This window comes from Phyllostomus hastatus, unplaced genomic scaffold (assembly GCF_019186645.2).
Source record: "Phyllostomus hastatus isolate PE091 unplaced genomic scaffold, TTU_PhHast_1.1 phas_scaffold_443, whole genome shotgun sequence".
NCBI classification, from domain to species: Eukaryota; Metazoa; Chordata; class Mammalia; order Chiroptera; family Phyllostomidae; genus Phyllostomus; species Phyllostomus hastatus.
In genome coordinates this window covers 919,981-941,563 of record NW_025334031.1, presented here as the reverse complement: position 1 = coordinate 941,563, position 21,583 = coordinate 919,981, and the positions used below count along the sequence as shown (strand labels likewise).

The following is a 21,583-nucleotide window of genomic DNA, read 5'->3' as shown; positions in this document are numbered from 1 at the left end:
ACAGGGTGGATAAACGGTTACAGGATACCTACTGGGTTGCAAATCATCGAGGAAGAGCGAACTCGCTCCGCTTTTGCGCAGAGGGAATGCGGTCAGAAACGCCCGCCCTGGGCGTCCGCCCCCAGCGCGGCGCGCGCAAGTCGACGGCAGAGGGCGCGCGCGGACCGCGGAGGCCGCTGCGCTCCGACCTGCGGCACCGCGGGACCAGTCCCGGGTTGCGACCTGCCTGCCTCCCTGGCCCTGCGCACGGTCTGCGCGCACAGACTAGCGTGGCCGCGATTACTTTGCGGGGAACCAGGGCGCCCCCGGACGTTGCCTCACCTGGCACGGCGGCCACTGCGGCAAGCCAGGCCCCGCCGGGAGCTGTAAACCCCGCGGGGAGCTGTAAACACCGCGAGGTGTTCCGCTTCACGCCCGGCCCACCGCTCGGACCCATTGCAGCCCGATCCCCAGGGCGCCCCTGCCCCTCCACACCTGTGCCCAGAGGAGATGCTGGCTGCCCGGCACAGCGAGGAGGACTGGGGGCCTGACGCTCAGGGCCCGCGGGTCAGGCGCCAGCCCTCTGCTTGGGGGCGAGGGAGCGCCCCAAGGGGATCGGATACAGCTCCTGCGCTGGAAAGAACCTAGGGCCAGAGCCAGTGGCCCTGCAAAGGCACTGCTCCCTCCAGAGAGGGTGCCTCTCCGCCTGTCTGCCCGGCTGTGGCGGAACACCCGGTGTCGCCTGGTGCTAAGGGCCCCTTTGCAGGAGAAACAGCCCTCAGAGTTATACAGTGCTCACCGCCTAACCACGCTCCCCTGGCCAGGCACAGCCCGGGGGCTGTGTGCCGCCCCCACACACTCACAGCCCCCAGAAGGGGCCACGAGGGCGTCACCACCATCCCCTCCATTGACCGCCGCCTGCTCAGGCCTAGCTAGGCGCCACCCAGAGCGCAGCTGGAGTTCTTGGGGGCCAAAGGCACCCGCCAGCCACATGCAGGCACTGATGGAACCCCGGCTGGGAGCCTGCTTGGACACCCCCGCACCCCCTTCCCCCTCCCTACTGGGCTTGCTGGGATCTGGCCAGGGGAGCAAGCTGGGTTGGGCGACCCCACCCCTCGGGTGACAGTTCCCCCAGAAAGATGCGGGACAACCTCGCCCCTGCGGGTCCCAGGCCTGCCCGGTCTGTCGGGGCTTCCCAAGGCCCTCGGCTGCCCCCTCCTCTCAGACACGGAGAGAGCTCAGCGCAGCCAGGCTCCACCACACTGCCCCCGCCCCCATCATCGCTGACCTGGCCCTGCATCCTTGCTGGGCATCTCCCTGGCTGAGTTCTGCGTCCACCTCTGGCCAGGACCTCTCCTGCTAGCAGGATCCTCCCCCCCGCCCCACTGCACCCCAACCTGGCCCAGGGAAGGAGGGAAACCTTGAGCTGAGTAGCCCGGGACTTTCAGGGCTTTGCCTCCCCGCCCCCAAGATGTTAGTTTGTTTCCCCTGCCAGCCAGCTCTCAGCCAGTGCCCCCCAACACACACACACACACACAGGAGCTGGCCTGGATGCCCCTGAGGCCAGCGAGGGAGCAGACCCCACACGCTCATTAGACTCCTACTGTGTGCTGGGCTCTGAGACAGCACAGTCTGGTTGGGAGAACTGAGTATGGGACCAGGAAGGGGAGGGTCCTTCTAATCCCTGGCCAGCACCCACCCGCTGCCCGCTGCCCTCCCCATCCCCATTCCCACTCAGAGTTCTGGGGTCCTGGGTGCCCACCCTGGCCCTGAGGGGACAGGACAGTCTTGCCCGCTTCATTTTTTGTGACCCTCCTTTCAATCAGCGACGGCTGAAGGCCACCCCCAGCTCCCCGTCTCCATGGGAAGTGGCTGCGCACCCTGGGGGCCGAAGCCCCGATCCCGGAGACCTGTCCTGGCCGGAGCTCCAGGCTGGAGAAGTGACCACCTACACTCTCCATTGGGCAGCCCCGGGGGAGGGGTTAGAAAGGTTGGGGGCTGTCTAGTCACACCTCCCCCCAAAATAATTACCTTCCAGGCCCCCAGGGCTTGTCAGCTCCTGGGGCAGGGCTCCCGGTTCTCAGAGATAAGTCCCAGCGCGAGGCCCGGGGCCTGGACCCGAGAGGGAGCTCGGTAAATATCGGAGGAATCAATAGGTGTGCAGCCGCTTGTCCCCTCTGCCTCCAGCACCCTGGCCTCCTCCTGGAACGGGGACAAGGTCCTCTCCTGCCCCGGACGGCGCCAGCTGCACCACAGGCCGCCTCTGCCGCCAGCCACTGTTTGCAGGTCACCTCCCGGCGTGGCCTCCGGGACACCCACCTGCTCCAGTGTGTCGCTGGCCCCATTTGTTTCCGCCCCAACACTTGCCCAAGGTGTAATTACCTATGTTTGCTCCCGCTCTGGACGCCCAGCGTCCAAGCGGTAGGCTGGTAGTGTTCCCACAGTGACCGGCTGGGGGCGGGCGGGCCCTCCCTCCCAGTCTTTATTGGGAAAGGGGCTGTGGGGGAGGGGGCCAGGGCGCACACTGTGGGGTGGGCCCCTGTGAGCGCTGTTTAGGGGCGGTTTTTCACTGGAAGCGTCAAGGGCTGGAGGTCGTCGCGGGACTGGGGGGGAACAGCGCTGCACTGACCCTGCCACACACACACACACACACACACACACCAGAGTTCACGAGATGTGTGGCCGAGGCAAGCCATCTCGCCTCTGAGCAGCGTCCAGTCTCCTCCCAGGCGAACTGGAGGCCGGCGTTCCCGCCTCCGGGAGTCGTGGAGAGGGGTGAGCGCAGACGCGGCAGGGAGAGCGCTCCGCGGGGCCGGGCTCACGGTGCGCACTCCCGGGCCAGGCGCCGGGCAAGCCAAGGCTCTCTCGGAGGCGGGCCCCGCAGGAACAAAGGCTGCGGGGGGCGGGAGGGGGGGCGCGGGAGGCGGGGGGCCGGCTCCAGCTCTGGCCTGTCCGGCGGGGAGAGGATTCCCGTGCGGGACCCGGTCAGCCGGACTCTCCGAGAGTCTATGTGTGGTGAGTCTTGGGTTCCCGGCGCCGGGGCTGGGAGGGCTTCCTGGAGGTGGGGGTGCTAAGCCTCGCAGCGGGACACCGCGCGGCCCCTTTAAAAAGCAGTGCCCGGGTGCCGGGTGAGGGCAGAGGGCGGAGGGCGGCAGCCGCGAGCCCGGCCCCCGCCCCCTGTGGCCGCTGCGACTCATCTGCACCCAAAGCCGGGCTCCGGCTGACGTCACCTGCCCCGGAGCCGCGCGCGCTGATTGGCTGCAGGTGACGTCAGGGGCTTTTTTCGCTCGGCATGACCTCATCCCCGCCGGCGGCCCCGCCCTCCGCCCCGGGCCTGTCACTCGCGGCGGAGCCGGCTCCGCGCCCCCAGCCCGGACGCCGGAGCCCGAGCCGAGCCGGAGCCGGAGCAGCACCGGCCGCGCCCGCGGAGCCGCGGGGTGGGATGCGCGCCGCGAGTGCGCGTGCCCGCCCGCAGTGCGCGCGCCCCGGCCCGAACGAGCGCTCCCCGCGTCGGCCGCGGCGGCGACGGCGGCGACGGCGACGCGGCCCGTACGCTCCCCCGGCCCCTGCCCCGGCTGCGCGGGCCCCCGCCGGGCCCATGGGCGGCGCAGCCGACCCGGCGCGCTGAGCGCAGCGCGGTGCCCCGGTGCGCCCCGGAGGCGAGTGTGAGCGAGGTGAGCAGGGGCGCCGGGCGGGGGTCGCTGGCGGAGAGGAGGTTCACCGGCACGGAGCCGGTGCGCCCAGCCCGGTTCGGGAGGGGGGGCGCCACGTCGGGAGCGCTGGGGTCTGCGCGCGCCGGGCGCCCGAGAGGAGCAGGCGGCCGGGAGGGGAAGGGTCCCGGCTCGCGGGGTGGCGGCCCCAAACCCAGCTCTCAGGGGTGCCGCGGACTGGACAGGGAAGACCTTGCCCCGCTTCTCGCAGCGCCCGGAGGACCCCGGCTCGGCCCACGCCCTGCCACCGATTAGCCGCCTTTCTCCCCGCGATTGCTTCTTATCTTGGTGGGGGGAGGGGCTATGAATTAAGGACCCAGGAGGGTCATTTCACACCCAGCGGGGATCTGTCCCGACCACCGCGCGAGGCCGTGATGCCCCCCACCCCTCGGACGCCCCCCCCACCTCACGGTGGGGCCCAGAATTGGAGAAGGTCTTCCGTGACGCGCGCTTGCCCGGGATGCGGAGGCTTTGGCCATAGGGGCGGGAGGGCCTTTGGCCTTTGGGAGGCTCAGGAAAGGGCTAATTCCACCTGGGGTGGGGGGGGGCTGCAGATCCACCTCCCCTGTGGTGTGCCCAGGCCGCCCCAGGCACCCCCACCTCGGGGTGCTCGGCGGGCCTCTGCGGAATAAAAGACCTCGGCCAGGCTGCAGCAGAGGCAGCCCGAGCGCTGGGGGAGGGGCTGGCACTGCCAGGCTGGGTGCAGCCCGCCTCCTTCCGCCTATCGCCCCACCTGGGGGGGAGGGCATATCACAGACCGGCCTGGAGGGGAAGGGACACCAGGGCCCAGCCCACACCAGGTCTCCACGCTCCGGGAGAATTTGCCTTCTGGCTTCTGCTGGCGGGGGGGGCGGGATTGGGGGCCGGGAGCTGCAGCGCCGCCGCCGGGGAGTGGGGGGGAGCTGGGGGCTGGAGGAGCTCGGTGTCTGCAGTGCTCTTGTGCAGCTGGGGGCTGGGCTGCAGGCCAGGGGAGCAGTGCTCTTCCTGGCCCCGGGCCTTCTTGCCCGAAGGGCAGTGCTGGACACTGAGCAGCGCCCAGCGCCCCCACCCTGCTGGGGAAGACAGATGTCTCCCGCATCACACCCGCCAAGGACAGGGCTGCACCCTGAGGTCCGCTGCAGCCGGCCTGGGCTGGGAGAGCGGGCGGCAGGCTCTGGGCACCCCCTCCCGCCCTCGGCCCTTGGGAGGCTCCTGGGCCCTGGAGGCTGCCTCCCAGAAGATGCTGGAGAGTGCCCTGTGCTCCGGGGTCCGTCCCCAGTTCTCCTCCCCTCCCAGGCCTGGCTGCCCTCGGGGCCAGGGGTTTCAGCGGCACAGGGGGCGGGCTGCAGGGGCCGCGGGCCACGGCCGAGGGAAGCCAGAGGGTGTCCCCATTACATGTCTGAGCTGTGCACGCGGCTCCTCGGGGACGGAGAGGAGGGGCCGACCCCAAGCAGGCTGAGCGGGCCCTTCGTGAGCCGAGGCCTCCTCTCCCGGGCAGCTCCGCCTGGGCAGCCGGCCCACACGCGAGACACGGTGGACAGCGACTGGCAGACCTTGGGCTGGCCTGGGCGTGGGACCTGGGGACGGGCCCCGCAGATCGGCGAGGCTGGTCCTAGCCTGGCAGGGATGGAGGAAACCCGGAGGTGGTGGCGTCCTGCACCTGCCTGTCAAGCGCTCACCTGCCAAGCCCCCCACCCACCCCGGGCTCAGCCCGGACCCCAGGGAACCGAGGGCAAAAGGCCCCTACCCACTGCCTGCCGAGGCCGTAGGTAGCCTCGCCTGGCTGGGCGGGGGCGAGAGGGCCAGGGTGGGGCCCGTGCTGCTCACCCCCAGGAGCCGAGAGGGGAGCAGCGGCCTGAGACTTGGGGTCCTCGACGAGCATGGGGCAGGTTCTGTGAACCGAGCCAGTGTGCACCCTCGGGGCCCGGCTCTGGAGGGCTCCGTGCGGCCACTGCTGCCCCTCCTCGGCCCACTGCTCCCGAGAGGCCGCCGGCATGCACCAAGTGCCACTCCTGAGTGAGGGCCACAGTCCCCATCCTCCCAGGCCTGGCAGCCACCCCAGGGGATGGTGAGCTCCCCGTCACCCGACGCCGAGCGGCCGTGCCCTGCTGAGACTGCCGTCCGTCGGGAGTTCCCTGGTCACGCGTGTGCTCGGGGACCTGAACGAGCCTCGGGGAGGGAGGCCCCGGGAGCTGAGGGTGTGAGGCCGTGGAGCGGGCCCCGGGGGTGGGGTGTCCTGGGGTTTGGGGGTGTCTGGCGTGCAGAGGGTGAGGACGCATGTGGCCGGTGACCACAGGTGTGGGCACACGCATTGGCGTGTGACTGCACACGGCAGGGGTGGGGCGAGGTGGGCTGTGGGGCAGGGGTGAACACAGGCCCGCGTGCAGTCAGTGTGCAAAGAGGCATGTCCCAGCAGGCTCAGCGGCGTGTGCGCTGCGCCGGAGCGGGCAGCATCCAGCCGGGACGGGGCGGGCTCTCCTGCCTCTGGACTGGGCACGGCCTTGACGCCAGGGCAGGGGCTGTTCCGCCCTCATTTGCACCCCCTGCATCCCCGCCGCCGCCCCACACCCAGGCTCTGGAACAGGAGGTGACTGGTGCTCCCCCCAGTAGTTCCCAGAAGTGGGGTCTGGTCTGCACCTGGGGTGCGTCCTTGAGGGCGGGGAGGCCCACGACCCTGTGGTGCCTGTGGTCTCTGTGCCCACCTGGCCTGTTCCGGCCGCAGTCGTCTGCCCGGGGCTGCCCTTAGCTTCTCCGCCCCGACCCCACTGTGTGCCCAGCCCCGGGTCCTGGTCCGCAGCATCCACCTTTGGAGAGGTCTTCTGTAGATCCGAGAGGCCCTGCGGGTGGCAGTGCGCTCCCAGGAGGCCGGCTGGGTGCGGGAGGGGCTTGGGCCAGAGTGTGGCTGTTCAGAGAAGTCTTCCAAGGGGGGGAGTCTGCAGGGTGGGTGCCAGACCCTGAGGAGGGCGAGGGTCAAAGGGCGCAGAAAGGAGAGGGGCCGCACGGGGCCTGGCGGGGGTGGTCCCAGGCCCTAGCGACGGGGCACCTGCAGGGGCGGGAAGAGGGGTTAGGAGCGAGGAAGGGGACCTGCGCCACCGTGGAGCCAGCCTTGCTCAGCGGCTGCTGCTGCTGCTGCAGCAGGAGTAGCGGTTGCCTGGCACCTCTGCTGTTGCCATGGCAACAACGGAGGTGCTAACTGGCTAATGAGTCCCCCTTGGCTGCAAATAACAATACTGTGGTGGTTAATAGGGCCACGCTGGAGGATCCTGGGGGCGGGGGGGGGGGCAGGCACCAGGTAGGGACCTGGGCAGGCTGCCCACACCCCCTCCAGCCCCAGCCCAGCCTGGCCCCCCTGGCCCCGGCCACCCCCCGCCCTGCCCTCCTGCAGACTGTGTTCCAGCTGCAGCGTGGACACCTCCACACCCTGGGCAGGGACGTGCAGGCTCTCCCAGCCCCTTCCCTCCTCCCTGCGCTGAGGCCCACGGCGGCAGCGTTGGGTGGGAGGCGACTGCTCCCCGCTGCCTAAGGGGCATCATGCGGAGGGAGGGCCGCCCTCCCCCACGGTGTCCAGCTCAGGGTCCTGGGCCTCTGACCTGGACTCTCAGTTCCATGGCCAAGGGCAGGAGGCTCTGCCCAGACCTGCAGGAGAGGCACGTGGGAGGGGGACCCCGGGGCAGTGGCCTGTCACAGCCGTGAGGACGTTCAGGTTACAGCTTCCCGAAACTGCCCGTAAAGGAATCAAATCGGGACCCCGCAGCAGGCAGGACCCCCCTCAAGAGGGGCAGCAGCTGCACCCCACAGCGGCGGAACCTGGGAAGCAGGTGTCTGTGGGGGGACCCCCAAGCCCCGCCCACTGACCGGGGCCGTCCGGGGCACTTCCCTGGGCACCAGCTGGGTGGTCAGCCTTTGCTGCTGCCGCAGGTGGACTCCGCCCACACCTGTCTTGCGCCTGCCTCTCTGTGGACTCTGGTGTCACTGCGGCCAGCCTGGGGGCTCACCCGAGGGGTGGCCCCCAAACAGTGGCTGCTTCCAGTGTCGCCTGTCACCACCGTCTGAAGTCTGACCAGTGTTCTCAGGGCGTGTCACCCCAATGCTGCAGGCTGGGGGCTTGCTGAAGGGGTCCCCTCTCTGTGGGCCTCAGGGGACACCTGTCTCCCAGCCGCCCGTCACCCCCAAGCTGGGTGCCAGTGTGGTGGAGGGAAGAACTGATAGAATGAGGCCTGGGGTTTGTCCAGTCTCCTTGGTGTGACCTTGGGCTGGTCCCACCCCTTCCCTGAGCCTCAGTTTACCTGTCTTTGAAGTAAATTCGTCACCCTGATACAGCATACCTCTGGGGCACCTGTGAGGCTTAGGTGGGGCCAGAGAAAGGCTGGTTCTGAGCAGAGACAGGCCAGGTGGGGCCTGGCAGGTGGGGCAGGGGTGGCAGGGGCTTGGCACGGACTCCCCGGGAGGGGGCTTCCATCCAGGGCCCTGCAGTCCCCTTAACCTCCTCCCCTCGCTGTGCACCCCTCAGCCCGAGGGCCCCAGACACTGGTCACCATGCTGACCTTTGTCCTTGGTTGCTTCCCAACCCCCCATTCTGGGACCTACCAGCCCCTAGATGGTGCCCCCAGACCCCAGCCCCACCGCCCCACCGCCCCACACTGTGCCCGGAGCAGCCGGCTGGCACCTCCCCCTTCTGTGGGCGTGGTGCGCACCGTGCGGGAGGTGTGTGGCGGCACGCAGCCCGCTCCAGGCCGTGGCCCGCAGAGCTGGAGAACCGGTGGCAGCAGAGGGGCCCCCACAGCACGGAGCCCTCAGCCTCTCCGGCACCTGCTGGGGCCGCGCCCCCACCCCCAGAGCCTGTCAGCCTGTGGAGACAGCCCCGACACCCCCACAAACCCGTCCAGATTATCAGCTTATAGAGCGCCGGGCTATTCGGGATCAGAGAGGGAGGGTGTGCCTTGGGGGGGGGGGCTGGGCAGGGAGGGGTGGGGGGGTGGGAAGGAGCAGGGGCCAGAGAGGGGAGGGGGTGGCAGCAGCTGCAGGGGCAGAATGAAGGGGGGGTCCACAGACCCGAGGGCCCAGGGGCAGGATGCTCAGGGCTTGTCCTGCGCCTCCGTGGCCCGGCCCAAGCCCAGAGCCCCTTCCCTTTGGTGTCCTGCTGAGGCCAGCACTGTGACCGGAGCTGCAGGCTGGAGGCCCCCTCCCGAGTTCCCAGAACATCCCAGCTCTGTGTGTCACAGGTCCCAGCGCTCTCTCACAGAAGAGCCGGAGGGGTGCGGGCGCACCCCCAGGGGGAGGCGACCATGGGCGCGAGGCGGGACCAGGTGGACTGTGCCCTGGGACCTCACACGGGCCCTTCTGCAGCCCGTGCTGACCGGCTGCCTCTCCCCACAGGGCTGGCGCCATGCCCGGCCACCCCGCCTTCTAGGCCACGCCCGGGCCGTCGGAGCACCCCCTGCTCACTTCGGGGGGCGCCGCCTCCCCACCGCCCACTGCGCACCATGGCCGGGGACCGGCTCCCCAGGAAGGTGATGGACGCCAAGAAGCTGGCCAGCCTGCTGCGGGGCGGGCCCGGGGGCCCCCTGGTCATCGACAGCCGCTCCTTCGTGGAGTACAACCGCTGGCACGTGCTCAGCTCCGTCAACATCTGCGGCTCCAAGCTGGTGAAGCGGCGGCTGCAGCAGGGCAAGGTCACCATCGCGGAGCTCATCCAGCCGGCCGTGCGCAGCCAGGTACTGGCCCCGCCCAGCGTCCCGGCCCCGTGCTCCTGGCGCCCCGCCCCGCGCTCCTGGCGCCCCTCCCTGCCCGGGCTCCGTCGCCCCCAGGCCCCAGGCCCCAGGGCTGAGCTCCTCAGCCCGGTGCCCGGGGACCCTTGGCTTGGACAGCCTCCCCTCCTCCGCCCTGGAACCCCGACCGGGCTCCTCGGGGCCAGAATGTTTGCAGCCAGCCCCCGCTGCTGGCCGCAGCAGCGCGGCCCCACCTGCCCCAGGGAGGGCCTCCCTGACACCCATCCCCCGCTCCCCGCCCTCCCGGAGCCTTCCGACCCATCTGGGTCCTCGCTCGGCCCCCAGGCCCCCATGGAGCTGTCCAGACAAAGCCACGTCCCGGCCCGGAGAGGGGTGCTGAGCGGTTGAGCGAGACGGAACCGAGCACCGGGCGCAGGGCGGCGTGCTGGGGGTCAGGCACACTCTGGGGGGCTGTGAGGGCTCAGAAGAAGGTGGGAGCGGCCCGAGGGGCTTACGAGGAGCAGTCCCTGTCCCCAGCACCCCGGCTCATTCCCCTCTGGAGTCTTGAGTGGCCCAGAATTCTCTCTGTAACCCCCACAAGTGTCGAGGGTCCCCTGCAGTGGACAATGCCGGCTCTTCCCAGCAGCACCGGGTCTATCGGGGGAGAGACAGCTGGGCCACGGGCCTGGGGAGGCAGTGGCAATGGGGGCCCTGGGGGGTCCCAGTCACAGAGCACAGAGGGCAGAGTTGGCTGTGAGAGGGCCCAGGTGAGGTGGCCGGCTGTCAGGAGCCCCCCACACCCGGCGGACTGCTCCCCGTGGCCTCAGGGAGGGGAATCCGGTCATCAATCACCCCCAGCAAGGACTCCCTACCACAGCGCAATCCCATTGGCTGTTGGTGACATCATCTGGCCGGGCTGGGGGCTCAGCTGGCTTAAGGGCTGAGTGTGCCTGGGGGGCGGGGGCATCAGCCGCTCTCTGAGCAAAAGCTGCTGAACATCTGGCCCAGGCCAGGTATTCGGAGAAAGAGGAGGGCAGGTGGAACCCCAGCCTCTAGCTGCTGCCTCCTGGAGTTGGGGGGCTCTTGCTGTGGCCCTCAGTTTCCACATAGCTGACTGGCTGGGGGTGTGGGGAGGGGAGAGCCAGGCCCAAAGGTACCCTGTACCCACAAATCCCGGAAAGGTGCTTGGCCCACGTGGGAGCCAGCTCAGGCCGTGGCTGTGCGATCCTGTCCCCGTGGGCCCCAGCTGGGCCCGCTGGGGACCTGTCACATTCACCTGTGTCTCGTCCACGTGGGCCTGGCCCGCAGTGGGAGCCCCAAGTGTCAGTTCCCTGGTGTGTGTGTGTGTGAGAAGAGGCTGCTTCGGACAGCACTGCCCCCCTGCCCCCCCACCCCCCCCACCCCCCCCACCCCCCCACTCCGGTCTCTGCCTGCACAGATGGGCCAGCCGGTACGCCCGTGGGCGGTACACCTGACCGGGTGCAGGATGGGCATCTGGGTGACTGCCCTCCCGGGGGGCAGCAGCCCTTCCCCCCGTCCCCAGAGCCCCTGCCTGGTGGTGCCTTGACCTCTGCCCTCCCGGCCCCCAGGCGGAGGCCGAGGAGCCGCCGCAGGACGTGGTGGTGTACGACCAGAGCACCCGGGACGCCAGCGTGCTGGCCGCGGACAGCTTCCTCTCCATCCTGCTCAGCAAGCTGGACGGCTGCTTCGACAGTGTGGCCATCCTCACAGGTGAGCCCAGCGGCTAGAGGGGGGGCACCGGGCGCCTCTCCTCTCCACCTCTCTCCCCCACCGTCTGCTTGGCTGGGGGTCGGGTACCCCGCCGTCGGGGTTCTGGGTGCACCCCGTTCTCTCTAAGTGTCCGTTGGGCTGGTGGGGGACCTCGGTGGCTCTGGAGTTCTCAGGGCTCCACCACCCCGCCCCTGGACCCCCATGCATCAGGACTCCCTCCACTAGCAGGTGCAGAGGTGAACGGAAGGAGACCCGCAATACCTCCGCGGTGGGGGTGGGGGAGGCGCCCAGGCAAAGATGTGGCTCCTCTGAGCGCTGTCCCCGACCAGCTGTCCCAAGGAGAAGGCATAGGCCCCAGTGTCTGGACACCCCAGTCTGGCCCAAGAAGGTCCCCACAAGGGGAGGCCCCCAGGGCTCCCTCCCAGCCAGGATGCTCATGACCTTGGCCTGGAGGCCCTCAGGGGTCCCCCCCAGGGCTTCCTGTTCCCCAGAGTAGCCAGGCCAACCCACCCCCCCCCCGCATTCACACACCAGCTGCGGGGGTCCCGCTGGCTCCTGAGTCAGCCTGCTGACCGCCGTAGCCACGCTGCTCAGGGCAGACCCCTTGGAGGAGGTGCCGGGGTCGCCCAGCATGGCGAGTCAGCGGGGGCAGGGGGCACAGGCAGGCGTGCCACCCTCCACACGTGTGTCTGGCACGGCCCAGGGCTCGCACGGCTGGGCCTGTGTGGTCGGAGGGGTCAGCGTCCGTGGGTGGTGCTGGGACGCCGGCGGCCAGCACCCGCTAGCCTGTGTGTCCCACCCGGGCTGCTCCGGAGCTCGCCCGGGCAGCCTGCAGGACGGGTCCCTGAGGGGCCAGAGCCTGGGAAGAGCCGACCCTGAGTGCACCCCCACCCCTGGTCCATGGGGGGGTGCTGAGTGGGTGGGGAGTGGAGGGGACGAGGGCAGCTGTCTGGGCTCTCACAGGTGTCCCGGGCGTTCTCCCAGGGCCCAGCACACCGGCCCTGGCAGGGGAGGGAACTGCCAGGCCCCGCTGGGAGTCTGAGGAGGGAGTCCCAGAGCTGCACTTTCCCCGTCCTCAGGCTGCCGGGAAAAGCCCAGAGCCTCGGGGGGGTCTCCCTACCCAGGGTGGGGGGCCCTCACGCAGCCCTTGGAGGGGCAGGCCTGGGCGGGGGTGCACCCGGAGGGCTCACCTGGGCCCCACCCTGCAAAGTGAGGGTGTGTGCCCCTGTTTCTCCCAGAGCCCAGCCAGGAGGGAGGCCTGCCCCTCAGGGTATGAGGGCGGCTCCCAGGGACACCAAGTCAGGACCCAGGCCTGGGGACAGCCCCCTGGCCTTGCTCGCAGCTCCCACCCCACCCAGGCAAGCAGACCCCTGATCGGTGGGTGAGAATGGGAAGGCCAAGCCCAGCAGGGAGGTGGGTGCTGCCCCCCCGCCCCAGAAGGGGGAAGCCCGCGAACCCAGCACAGAGGGAGGAGCCAGCAGTTGCAGGCTGACCCCTGGGGGGAGAGGTGAAGGGCCCTGAGGAGCCCCGAGATGAGGACCGCCCTGCTGGGCCGGAGAGGGCCCCACCCCACCCCACCCATGACAAGGAGGTGGGTGAAAGTGGGAGAGGGCAGTGGGGTCAGGTGCCCTAGGGTGCGAGAACCGGCTGCTGTGACCCCTGTCCTCCGCCCCCTCCCAACCTAGCCGCTAGGCTGTGGCGTCCAGCGCGGGCGGGGATGAGAAGGGGAGCCTGGCCCTTTAAGCGGCCGGAGCGGGAGCCGGCGTTTGCTCGCGCGCGGCACTGCGGAATGCAGGGATGCCGCCGCCGCGGGACCGGTGCGCTCCTGAGGCTCGGCCCCGCGCGCATCGCCCTCCGACCCGGGCTGGGGGCCGCGGCAGGAACGGCCTCAGCAGAGAGGGTGGGTGGGACCCGCCAGGGAGGGTTGAGGACTTCTTTAGGGCTGGAGCATGCGGTGGCAGAAGCTGCGGGTGGGGCGGCGGCTGGGCGCGTGTATGGGCGGGGAGGGCGCGCGTCCGGGCGCGCGCTTTTGCGCAAGGAATCCGGGATCTCATTGTGAGGGGCAGGCCAGCCGCTGCACCCTCCCGGACTCTCCAGGCGGCAGAGGGAATGGGGTTAGTCCGGGAGGGCTCCCTCCTGAATGGAGGTGCTCTTGGGGATGCCTGGGTCCTCGGGGCGTCGTCCCATGTCTCAGAGTGCTGGGACCTGCAGAGTCCGGGTCTGCTGCCACGGCTTCGCTCCCGGGCGCACATCCTATAGCCTGTGGTGGCCCTGGTCTCCGGCCACACCTGGCATCTATGGGGGTTGGTGGGGGCTCCCCACGCTGGTTGGCTGTGCCCAGGAGGATCCTTGAGCAACTGCTGCAAAGGCTGGCAGGTCTCTGCACCTGTGCTGAGACTTCCCTTTTGGGGAGGGGCTCCTGGTGCCCCCCCCAACTTTGGCCATGCTGCTCTGAACAGGCAGGGTCCAGATGGTGAGCAGGAGCCGACCCCAGGCCCCAGCTCAGCCTCCTGTCCTGGGAACCTGTGAGCCTCGGTGTCAGCAGTCACTTCCCAGGGAAGGGGCAGCTTCTCCTCAAAGGCTCGAGCCTCCCCTCCCCCTCCAGGAGGTCCCCATCTCCATGCCCACCCATCCCGCTCAGAGTCAAACCTTCACCGGGGGCTCAGGGAGCATTCTGGTTGGGGGTCAGCACGCACCGACCACGGAGCTGGGCCGGGGTGCAGGTGGGGTGCCCCGGCATCTCCGACCACGGGAGTCAGCAGGTCTCTGGCCCCAGCTACTCCTGGGCACCAGACCCCACCCTGCTCTCCTGCCTCCTCCGGTGGGGTGGGGTAGGCCTTGCCCCCCCCCCCCCGTTGCGTGAGGTGGGCTGGTCCACTGGGGCTGGAAAGGGCAGCTGCTGGGCGGGGAGCAGCGAAGGGCTCGTGCCCCCAGAAGTGTGGTCAGCCCCAGGGGCCCGCCCCGGGGGCCTTCCTCATTCTACCGAGAGCCGGCAGCCACTGGGCACTGCCCAGCGGCTGGTCCAGCTCAGTGGTCACCCGGCCAGGCTGGGTGGGAGCCAGTCCGTTCCCATTATGTGGCAGGCAGCACAGGGGACAGCCCTGCCTGGGGGCACTCACGGGGTCAGAGGCACACCGGGGAAGAACCCACCCAGCTCAGGCCACTGAGGCCAGTTGGGGGGCTCCCTCCTCCAACCCGTGGCCCAGGACTCAGAGGCGCTGTGCTGGACGGTGGCAGCGCACACGCCGGGGGCAGGGACCCCGCGTGCCCACTGCCCGCCCCGGGTGCCCAGCTCCTCCGTGTCTCTGCTGGTGGAGTGGAGCCGTCCCCGGAGCGCAGAGGCCCCCCCCCGGGGCTGTGCCAGCCCCAGCGGGTGATGTCATGCCCGGGAAGGGGGGGCCCCTCCGAAGCTCTTGCCTCCCGGTCCTGGCACCCACACTGGACCTGGGGCTCCTGGCCAGTTGGAGGCAAGGAGGCATTGATTGCATCAGCCCAGGGGGAGAGGGAAGCCCGACCGGGCCCCGGCCACGGGGACCACAGGGGGGCTGTGTGACACACACGTCCTCCCCAGGAGACCCCCAGCACCACCGCGGAGCCCGCCCCTGCCCGGGCCTGCGGTGCTGCCTGTTGACCCCCACCTCGACCCCACATTTTACGGGCGTCACAACAGCGTCCTCCTAGAGGAGGAACGTGGGCGTGGGGGCGGGCTGCAGACGCCGCGCGCGCCGGGCGCGAGGGCACGGGCCACAGCGCGGTGAGATGGCCCTCCAGCACCCGGCCCTGCCCCCGGGTGCCCAGATCGGAGGGTCAGCCGTGGGGGGCCGGGCTGGGTGTGGCTGCGGCCCCGCGGCGGTCTGTGCCCCGGGCTCCCTCCCACCCCAGCGGCCTGCCCGACAGTCTCCTCCATTCCGTCCTCCTGCAGGGGGCTTCGCCACCTTCTCCTCCTGCTTCCCCGGCCTCTGCGAGGGCAAGCCCGCCGCCCTGCTGCCCGTGAGCCTCTCCCAGCCCTGCCTGCCCGTGCCCAGCGTGGGCCTGACCCGCATCCTGCCTCACCTCTACCTGGGCTCTCAGAAGGATGTCCTGAACAAGGTGTGCGCAGGGCCCCGGGGCAAGGACGCAGGCGCGCGGGAGCGCTCTGCGCTTGTCTGGGGGAGGAAGGGAGCTGAAGGCTGAGGTGGGGGATGGGTGAGCGCAGGCGGGGGGCACGGGAGGACCCGAGGGGGCCCGCAGGACCGGAGGCGAGCTGGGGGAAGGGCCGGGCAGGACAGGGTGGAGAAGCAGCTCCCTGCCCCTGGGCGGCAGAGCCCACATGCCACACTGCTGATGTCACTGGGCCGCTGGCCAGCGCTGAAAGAATCCCGTGTTTTAAAAATGGTGACGAGGAAAGAGGGTGAAGCCACCGCCCAGGCAACCCTGAGATTCCTGGGAGCCGGGGCGGGCTGTGGGCGGGGCTGTGGGCGGGGCTTGCAGAGGCCGCAGGCTCCGGGGTAGGAGTGGGCGGGGCTCCCTAGGTCCCGTCCGGCTGCAGCCGCTTCCAACCTGCGCTCCCGACCCTCCAGGATCTGATGACCCAAAACGGAATAAGCTACGTCCTCAACGCCAGCAACTCCTGCCCCAAGCCCGACTTCATCTGCGAGAGCCGCTTCATGCGCATCCCCATCAACGACAACTACTGTGAAAAGCTGCTGCCCTGGCTGGACAAGTCCATCGAGTTCATCGGTGAGGGGGGCTCCCCGCCCCGCCCCCACGCCGCGGGCAGCGGGGCGCGGGGCGGGCTCCCCTGCCTGGTGCGGGGAGGCTGGGCCGCCCCTGCACTCACCCGTCTCTGTGCCCCCCCCCCCCGCCGCCCCCAGATAAAGCCAAGCTGTCCAGCTGCCAAGTCATCGTTCACTGTCTGGCCGGCATCTCCCGCTCCGCCACCATTGCCATCGCGTACATCATGAAGACCATGGGCATGTCCTCCGACGACGCCTACAGGTCGGTCGGCGGCCCCTCTCTCTGTGGCTGGACAGCACCTCCTCGTCTCCACCCTCGAGCCTCCGCGCAGCCCTGGGGTTGCGGCCCCGGGCAGGGGGCGGGGGCGGGAGGCCTGAATCCAGCCCCAGCCCAGCGGGTCTGCACAGCAGCCGGCGTGCTGGGGGGAACGGGCCGCGGGTGCTGCGGAGAGGCGGGTGGGCGGCCTGGCCTGGCGGGAAGCCCTTTGCTCACCCAGCTGCCTCTCGCCCCAGGTTCGTGAAGGACCGGCGCCCATCCATCTCGCCCAACTTCAACTTTCTGGGTCAGCTGCTAGAGTACGAGCGGAGCCTGAAGCTGCTGGCCACCCTGCAGGGCGACGGGGCCGCCCTCCCGGGGACGCCCGAGCCCCTCCCGGGCCCTGCGGCCCCACTGCCGCCACTGCCACCACCTACCTCAGAGAGCGCGGCCACGGGGGGCACAGCGGCCAACACGGCCGCGGAGGGCGCCCCGAGCGCCGCCTGCGCCGACAGCGGGGAGCCCCCCTCGCCCGCCGGGGCCCCCGCCACCAGCGCGCTGCAGCAGGGCCTGCGCGGCCTGCACCTCTCCTCCGACCGCCTCCAGGACACCAACCGCCTCAAGCGCTCCTTCTCGCTGGACATCAAGTCGGCCTACGCCCCCAGCCAGCGGCCCAGCGACCCCGGGCCCTCCGACCCTGGCGAGGCCCCCAAGCTCTGCAAGCTGGACAGCCCGTCGGGGGGCACGCTAGGCCTCCCCTCGCCCAGCCCGGACAGCACAGACGCAGCGCCGGAGTCGCGCCCGCGGCCACGCCGGCGGCCCCGGCCTCCAGCAGGCTCCCCCGCACGCTCCCCTGGGCACGGCCTCGGCCTGAACTTCGGGGACACCGCCCGGCAGACTCCACGGCACGGCCTCTCCGCCCTGTCTGCCCCCGGGTTGCCTGGCCCTGGCCAGCCGGCCAGCCCCGGGGGCTGGGCGCCGCCCCTAGACTCCCCCAGCACGCCCTCTCCGGATGGGCTCTGGTGCTTCAGCCCCGAGGGCGCGCAGGGCGCGCGGTTCGCGCCCTTCAGCCTGGCGGGGGCGCCGGGCACAGGCGGCGGCGGCGGCGGCGGCGACTTGCGGAGGCGGGAGGCGGCGAGGGCCGAGTCCCGGGATGTGCGGACCAGCTGGCCTGAAGAGCCAGCCCCGGAGACGCAGTTTAAGCGCCGGAGCTGCCAGATGGAGTTTGAGGAGTGCATGGTGGAGGGGCGCGCCCGCGGCGAGGAGCTGGCCGCCCTGGGCAAGCAGGCCAGCTTCTCGGGCAGCGTGGAGGTCATCGAGGTGTCCTGACGGTGGCCGGGACCCAGCGCCCGGAGCCCTCCGCTGCCCTCGGCTGGGCCGCCAGCAGCCGGGCCCTCTATAAATATATATTATATATAATGCAAAGAAAGGTAAATGGTTTTACTGCGATTTTTATCGAGAAGTAAATATTTCGATTTTTTATTTATTGAAGCTGTTCATTCTGGCAATGATTTGGCAACAGTGAGGGTGGTCCTCCAAGCTCTATTTTTAGTCTGGTATTTAAACTGAGACACGTTTCTAAGCAATACGAGGCCACCCTCAAGTGGCAAGCTGGGGTGCCAGGCCTGGGGTCCCCTCCTCGCCAGCCCCAACCCCAGATGACACCACTAACCGTTGCAAAGAGGCTGCCGAGCTTTCGTGCACTTTTTACATAAGAAAAAGGGGAAAAAGGAAAAAAAAAAAAACTTTGCCACAAACTGAGCCGCAGAAACTCCCTGCCTGCCCTCCCCATCCAACCTCTCTGCATTCTCTTCTTCCTCTGCTCCTTTCCGGAGCCCTGGGGGCTGTGGTCCAGGCGCCCCTGCCGTCCCCCACCGGCTCCAGGCACCGTGTCTGGGTGCCACGGAGGGTGCCCCCACCGCCTGTCCCCGCCCCTCGTGCCTGGCTGGTGTGGACCAGCACTGGGCCTGCCCAGCCCCGACGCGTGTGAAGGCCTGGGGAACAGACCGGGGTCGGACCTCCTGCCGGGGCTCTCCTGTGTGTCCCATGGCGTGGGTCCCGAGGCGGGGACGGAGGTGGAGCGCCCCCACTCCGGCCTGAGTGCAGGGCCCCCCTTTCATGCTCAGCAAGGCTGTTTCAGAGGCTGCTTCCCTCCCCTCCACTCTGGGGGCCCCCAGCACCCCCTGCAGGTGTGGGGACCCGGGAAGAGGGTCTTGGCCTCTGGGGTGTGTGGCAGGAGGAGCTGCACCGGCCCTTGCTGGCTCCCCTGGTCCCCAGGCAGATGGGTTTAGGGTGTTGCTCTGGGCTCTTCCCTCCACCAGCCCCAGCCCCAGCCCCTGCCCCAGCCCCAGCCCCAGGCCAGACTCAAAAGTCAGGTTTATTCCTGAAGGGCAGGGGCCAGAAAGCCTGCTCAGACCCTGTGCCTCCGGGGTGGCGTCCTCAGCTTTGGGAGAGCCAGCCCAGGGCAGCCAACCCCTGACCTGAACAGAGGCAGGACGCAGCCCCAGCCGCGCCCCCACAGGGGCCTCAGAGGAGAAGACCCCCCTGCACACCCATTCCCAGGAGCCCTCCCCTCCGGGGTCTCCCAGGATCTTCAGTGGGGACGTGCCAGTCCCCACCCCAGACGGCTTTTGGCCCAGCTGGGTGGGCCTGGGAGCGAGGGCAGGAGCAGAGGCCCGGCTGCCCCGGCCCGAGCCCCTTGGGTTCTTGGGACCCAAGCATCTGGGAGGCGGGAGTAGATGTCCCCTGAGTTCCAGAAGTCCTAGGGCCTAGGGGTCGGGCCCAGCCACCCTGGGGAGAGGCCAGGAGCTTGGCGGGAGGGGCAGCCCCGGCAGGACTGAGTCCTCAAGCAGGGCGGGAGGTGCCTGCCCCCCCCAGCTGTTTCTGTTTGTTCTTTAGACCCACCGCCCTGTGTCCCTGTCACTCCTCCTTTCCGCAGAAGTCCTGTTCCTGTCCTCTCTGTCCCCACCCCGCTCTCCCAGAAATAAGCTATCATTGTTGTATTTGCAATCTATGGATTAGAAGTTTAAGTATTTATTATTATTGGTTAATTATTATTATTATTATTATTGATTATGTAAATTTGCCTCCTGTTCGTCTGTCGCGTTGGGTTTCTGAGGGGACCCGGGCGTGGAGGATGCACTGGCCCCCCCTCCGCACCCCACCCCTGTGCTGTCCAGGAGACAGTGGGCTGGGCCACCGGTTGGGCCCAGCACTCGGAAGTCGGGCGCCAGTGCTGGCCCTCCCCCCCTCCCCTCCCCTGCCTCGCCCTCTCTCCAGGCTGCAGCAGCCCTGGCAGCGGCGACTGTCCTGGGTGGTGTGGGGCTCTTGCTCTCGAAGCACTGGCCACCCCAAAGGGAGCAGCTGCAACGCAGGAGAAGGTCCCCCTTCCGTGCTGGGGGGGCCTCCCTGGTCTTTTCCACCCAGTCCCAGGCAGGGAGGGGAGGAGCCTCTCCAAGTCTCCCTCTGGCCCGTGCCCCCCACCCTGTGCCCTGGCACCGGGGTGGCCCCAGGACGGATCAGGCCTCCTCCTGTTATTTGCTGGAAAGCCCAGCAGAGGAGAGGCGGCGGGTCCCCCCCCAACCTCCACCGCACAGCACCCAGTCCCCAGACTGGGCCACCCGCCGACCCTGCCTCAGACCCCTCCTCCAGCGCGGCCACCCTCTGCTCCCGCCCTGTCCCCTTCTTTTGTATTTGGAAACAACGTGTTGTAATAAATCCCGAGATGGATGTTTTCTCCACGCCTCTGGCTGCCTCTTTCTTCAGCCTGGGGGTGGGAGTGTGGGAGGGCAGGGAGGGGGTCCTGAAGACGCCCCCACCCCCGAGACCAGGAGGCTAGCGTGTTGGGCCCGGAACCCCCAGGGCAGAGGGTAGCGTGGAGGCTCCTGGGCGGGGGGGGGGCGGGGCGGTGTGCAGAGGGCGAAGCACAGGCCTCAGCTGCGCCTCGGATGCAGTCTCCTCCTCACTGCCGCTGCCAGCGATGTCGTAAATACCTTAGAACCACGAGAACAAAAACTCAGTTTTGCCCTTCAAGTCTCCCGCATCTCGCCCTCCCGGAGGCCCAACTGGGAACGACCCAGTACGTCCCCGCAGGCCTCCTGGAGTCCCGCGCGGGCCCATGCATGTGCACACCGCACCCCGGCTTTCTCTTCTCATCAGAGATGGGGCCTGGCCCACTGGAGCGTCTGCGCCAGCTCTTTAAATGTTACATAAATGACTTATCAACGTCAGCGTTTACGTGGTACAAGGGTCCCAGGTGTCTCCCTGCCCTGGTGCGCATGCGTGCGTGTGTGCACGGGAGCCTGCAGCGCGTCCACTGCTTCCCTAGGACGGGCTGGGAGACGGCACTGCCCCGCGTCCCTCCCGGGTTTGCCTGCCCGCTGCCACACTCGGCTCCTGCCGCTGAGCGCCCCCACATGCCGGGCACCTCCGTGCTCCAACATGTTTCCCAGGAACCACTGCGTCTCTAGGCAGCTCCGGACAGGCCCCGCCTTCCGCCCGCCCCGCGGCCCTGGGGCCCCGACCGTGTGAGAGCTGGTAGGGGGTCTGACCTGGTGACACCCCCAGACCTGTGTTGTGCGCGTGTGTGTGTGAGCGCACGTGCGTGGCCGCCTACCGGCATGGGGGCCGCTGGAGGAGCCGGGGTCCTTGAACCCTGCATCCTTCAGAGTTCTCACAGAGGCCGAGAGCTGGAGACGGGGCCTGCCGCTCCAGCAAAGCTATTTTTAGCTCCAGAACATCTATTTATAACTCTGGCAGCCCCTTAGAGTCAATAAAAGGAGGACGGGAAAGAGCCGGTGGCTGTCTCCACAGCATGCCGGCGCGCCCTGATCGGGTGCCGGATAGCACCTGCAGCAGGGCCGGGCCAGCGGGACGGTGACCCGCCGGGGCTGTGACACCTGGGACCCTGGGGCAGTGCGGGACCCCAGACAGGGGTGGGCGACCTCTGACCAGGTGGACCAGGCCGACCGGGCAGCTAGGGCTCCACGCACTGGGGGGCTGAACGGAGCGGGTGGCGAGGCGAGGCTGGACGCAAGCCTGGCCGCCCTGGCGGGTCTCCTCCCGCTCCGGCCCCCGCATTTCCGTGGCGTGGCCCCGCCCCCTAAACGCTAGGCACGCCTCCTCACGCCTCTGTGTCCCCCAGGTCAGGCCTAGAGCTGTAGGCCGTGTGGGTTTGGGATGGTGGGTAGAGAGGGTGGGAACGGGCTGTGTGGCGTGGGTCTCCGCCCGTGGGTGGCGATGCTGCTGGTTAGGACGCCTGGCCACCCCGCTGGGCCCCCACAGACAGGTTCCAGACCAGAGCCAGGGCCGGGCGGCCGGCCCAGCGGTTCCTAGGGTGACTCAAGTCACACCTCCGCGCCGACCCTGGGGAAGTTTGGGAACAAGGTTTGTTCGTCCGTCACATCGTCGAGGGCGCGTCCGCCTGGTGCCCAGGGCCACCCGGAGCGATGCAAGGGCAGCGAGGACGGAGCTCCGCCTTGACCGGGGTTGGGAGTGCCTGGGGCC

At 69.3% G+C, this 21,583-nt stretch overlaps 1 protein-coding gene across 2 annotated transcripts; it reads left to right on the top strand.

Moving 5' to 3' along the window:
* The first annotated feature begins 2,926 nt into the window (after positions 1 to 2,926).
* Positions 2,927 to 19,813, top strand: DUSP8 (dual specificity phosphatase 8). Of its 2 annotated transcripts, none has more exons than XM_045821126.1 (7): positions 2,927 to 2,994; positions 9,045 to 9,382; positions 10,966 to 11,107; positions 15,030 to 15,196; positions 15,667 to 15,826; positions 15,961 to 16,084; positions 16,336 to 19,813. In XM_045821126.1, exons 1-7 carry the CDS (start codon positions 2,988 to 2,990, stop codon positions 17,405 to 17,407), a joined length of 2,010 nt encoding a protein of 669 aa, XP_045677082.1. In that variant the 5' UTR covers positions 2,927 to 2,987; the 3' UTR covers positions 17,408 to 19,813. The 2 variants fall into 2 exon arrangements, with proteins under 2 accessions (XP_045677082.1, XP_045677083.1); XM_045821127.1 differs by lacking the exon at positions 2,927 to 2,994 and adding an exon at positions 3,376 to 3,653.
* Positions 19,814 to 21,583: the final 1,770 nt, after the last annotated feature.

Coding starts and splice junctions, on each gene's coding strand:
- DUSP8 (XM_045821126.1), top strand. Junction 15,197..15,666: donor AGAAGGATGTCCTGAACAAG/GTGTGCGCAGGG, acceptor CCGACCCTCCAG/GATCTGATGACCCAAAACGG. Junction 16,085..16,335: donor TCCTCCGACGACGCCTACAG/GTCGGTCGGCGG, acceptor CTCTCGCCCCAG/GTTCGTGAAGGACCGGCGCC.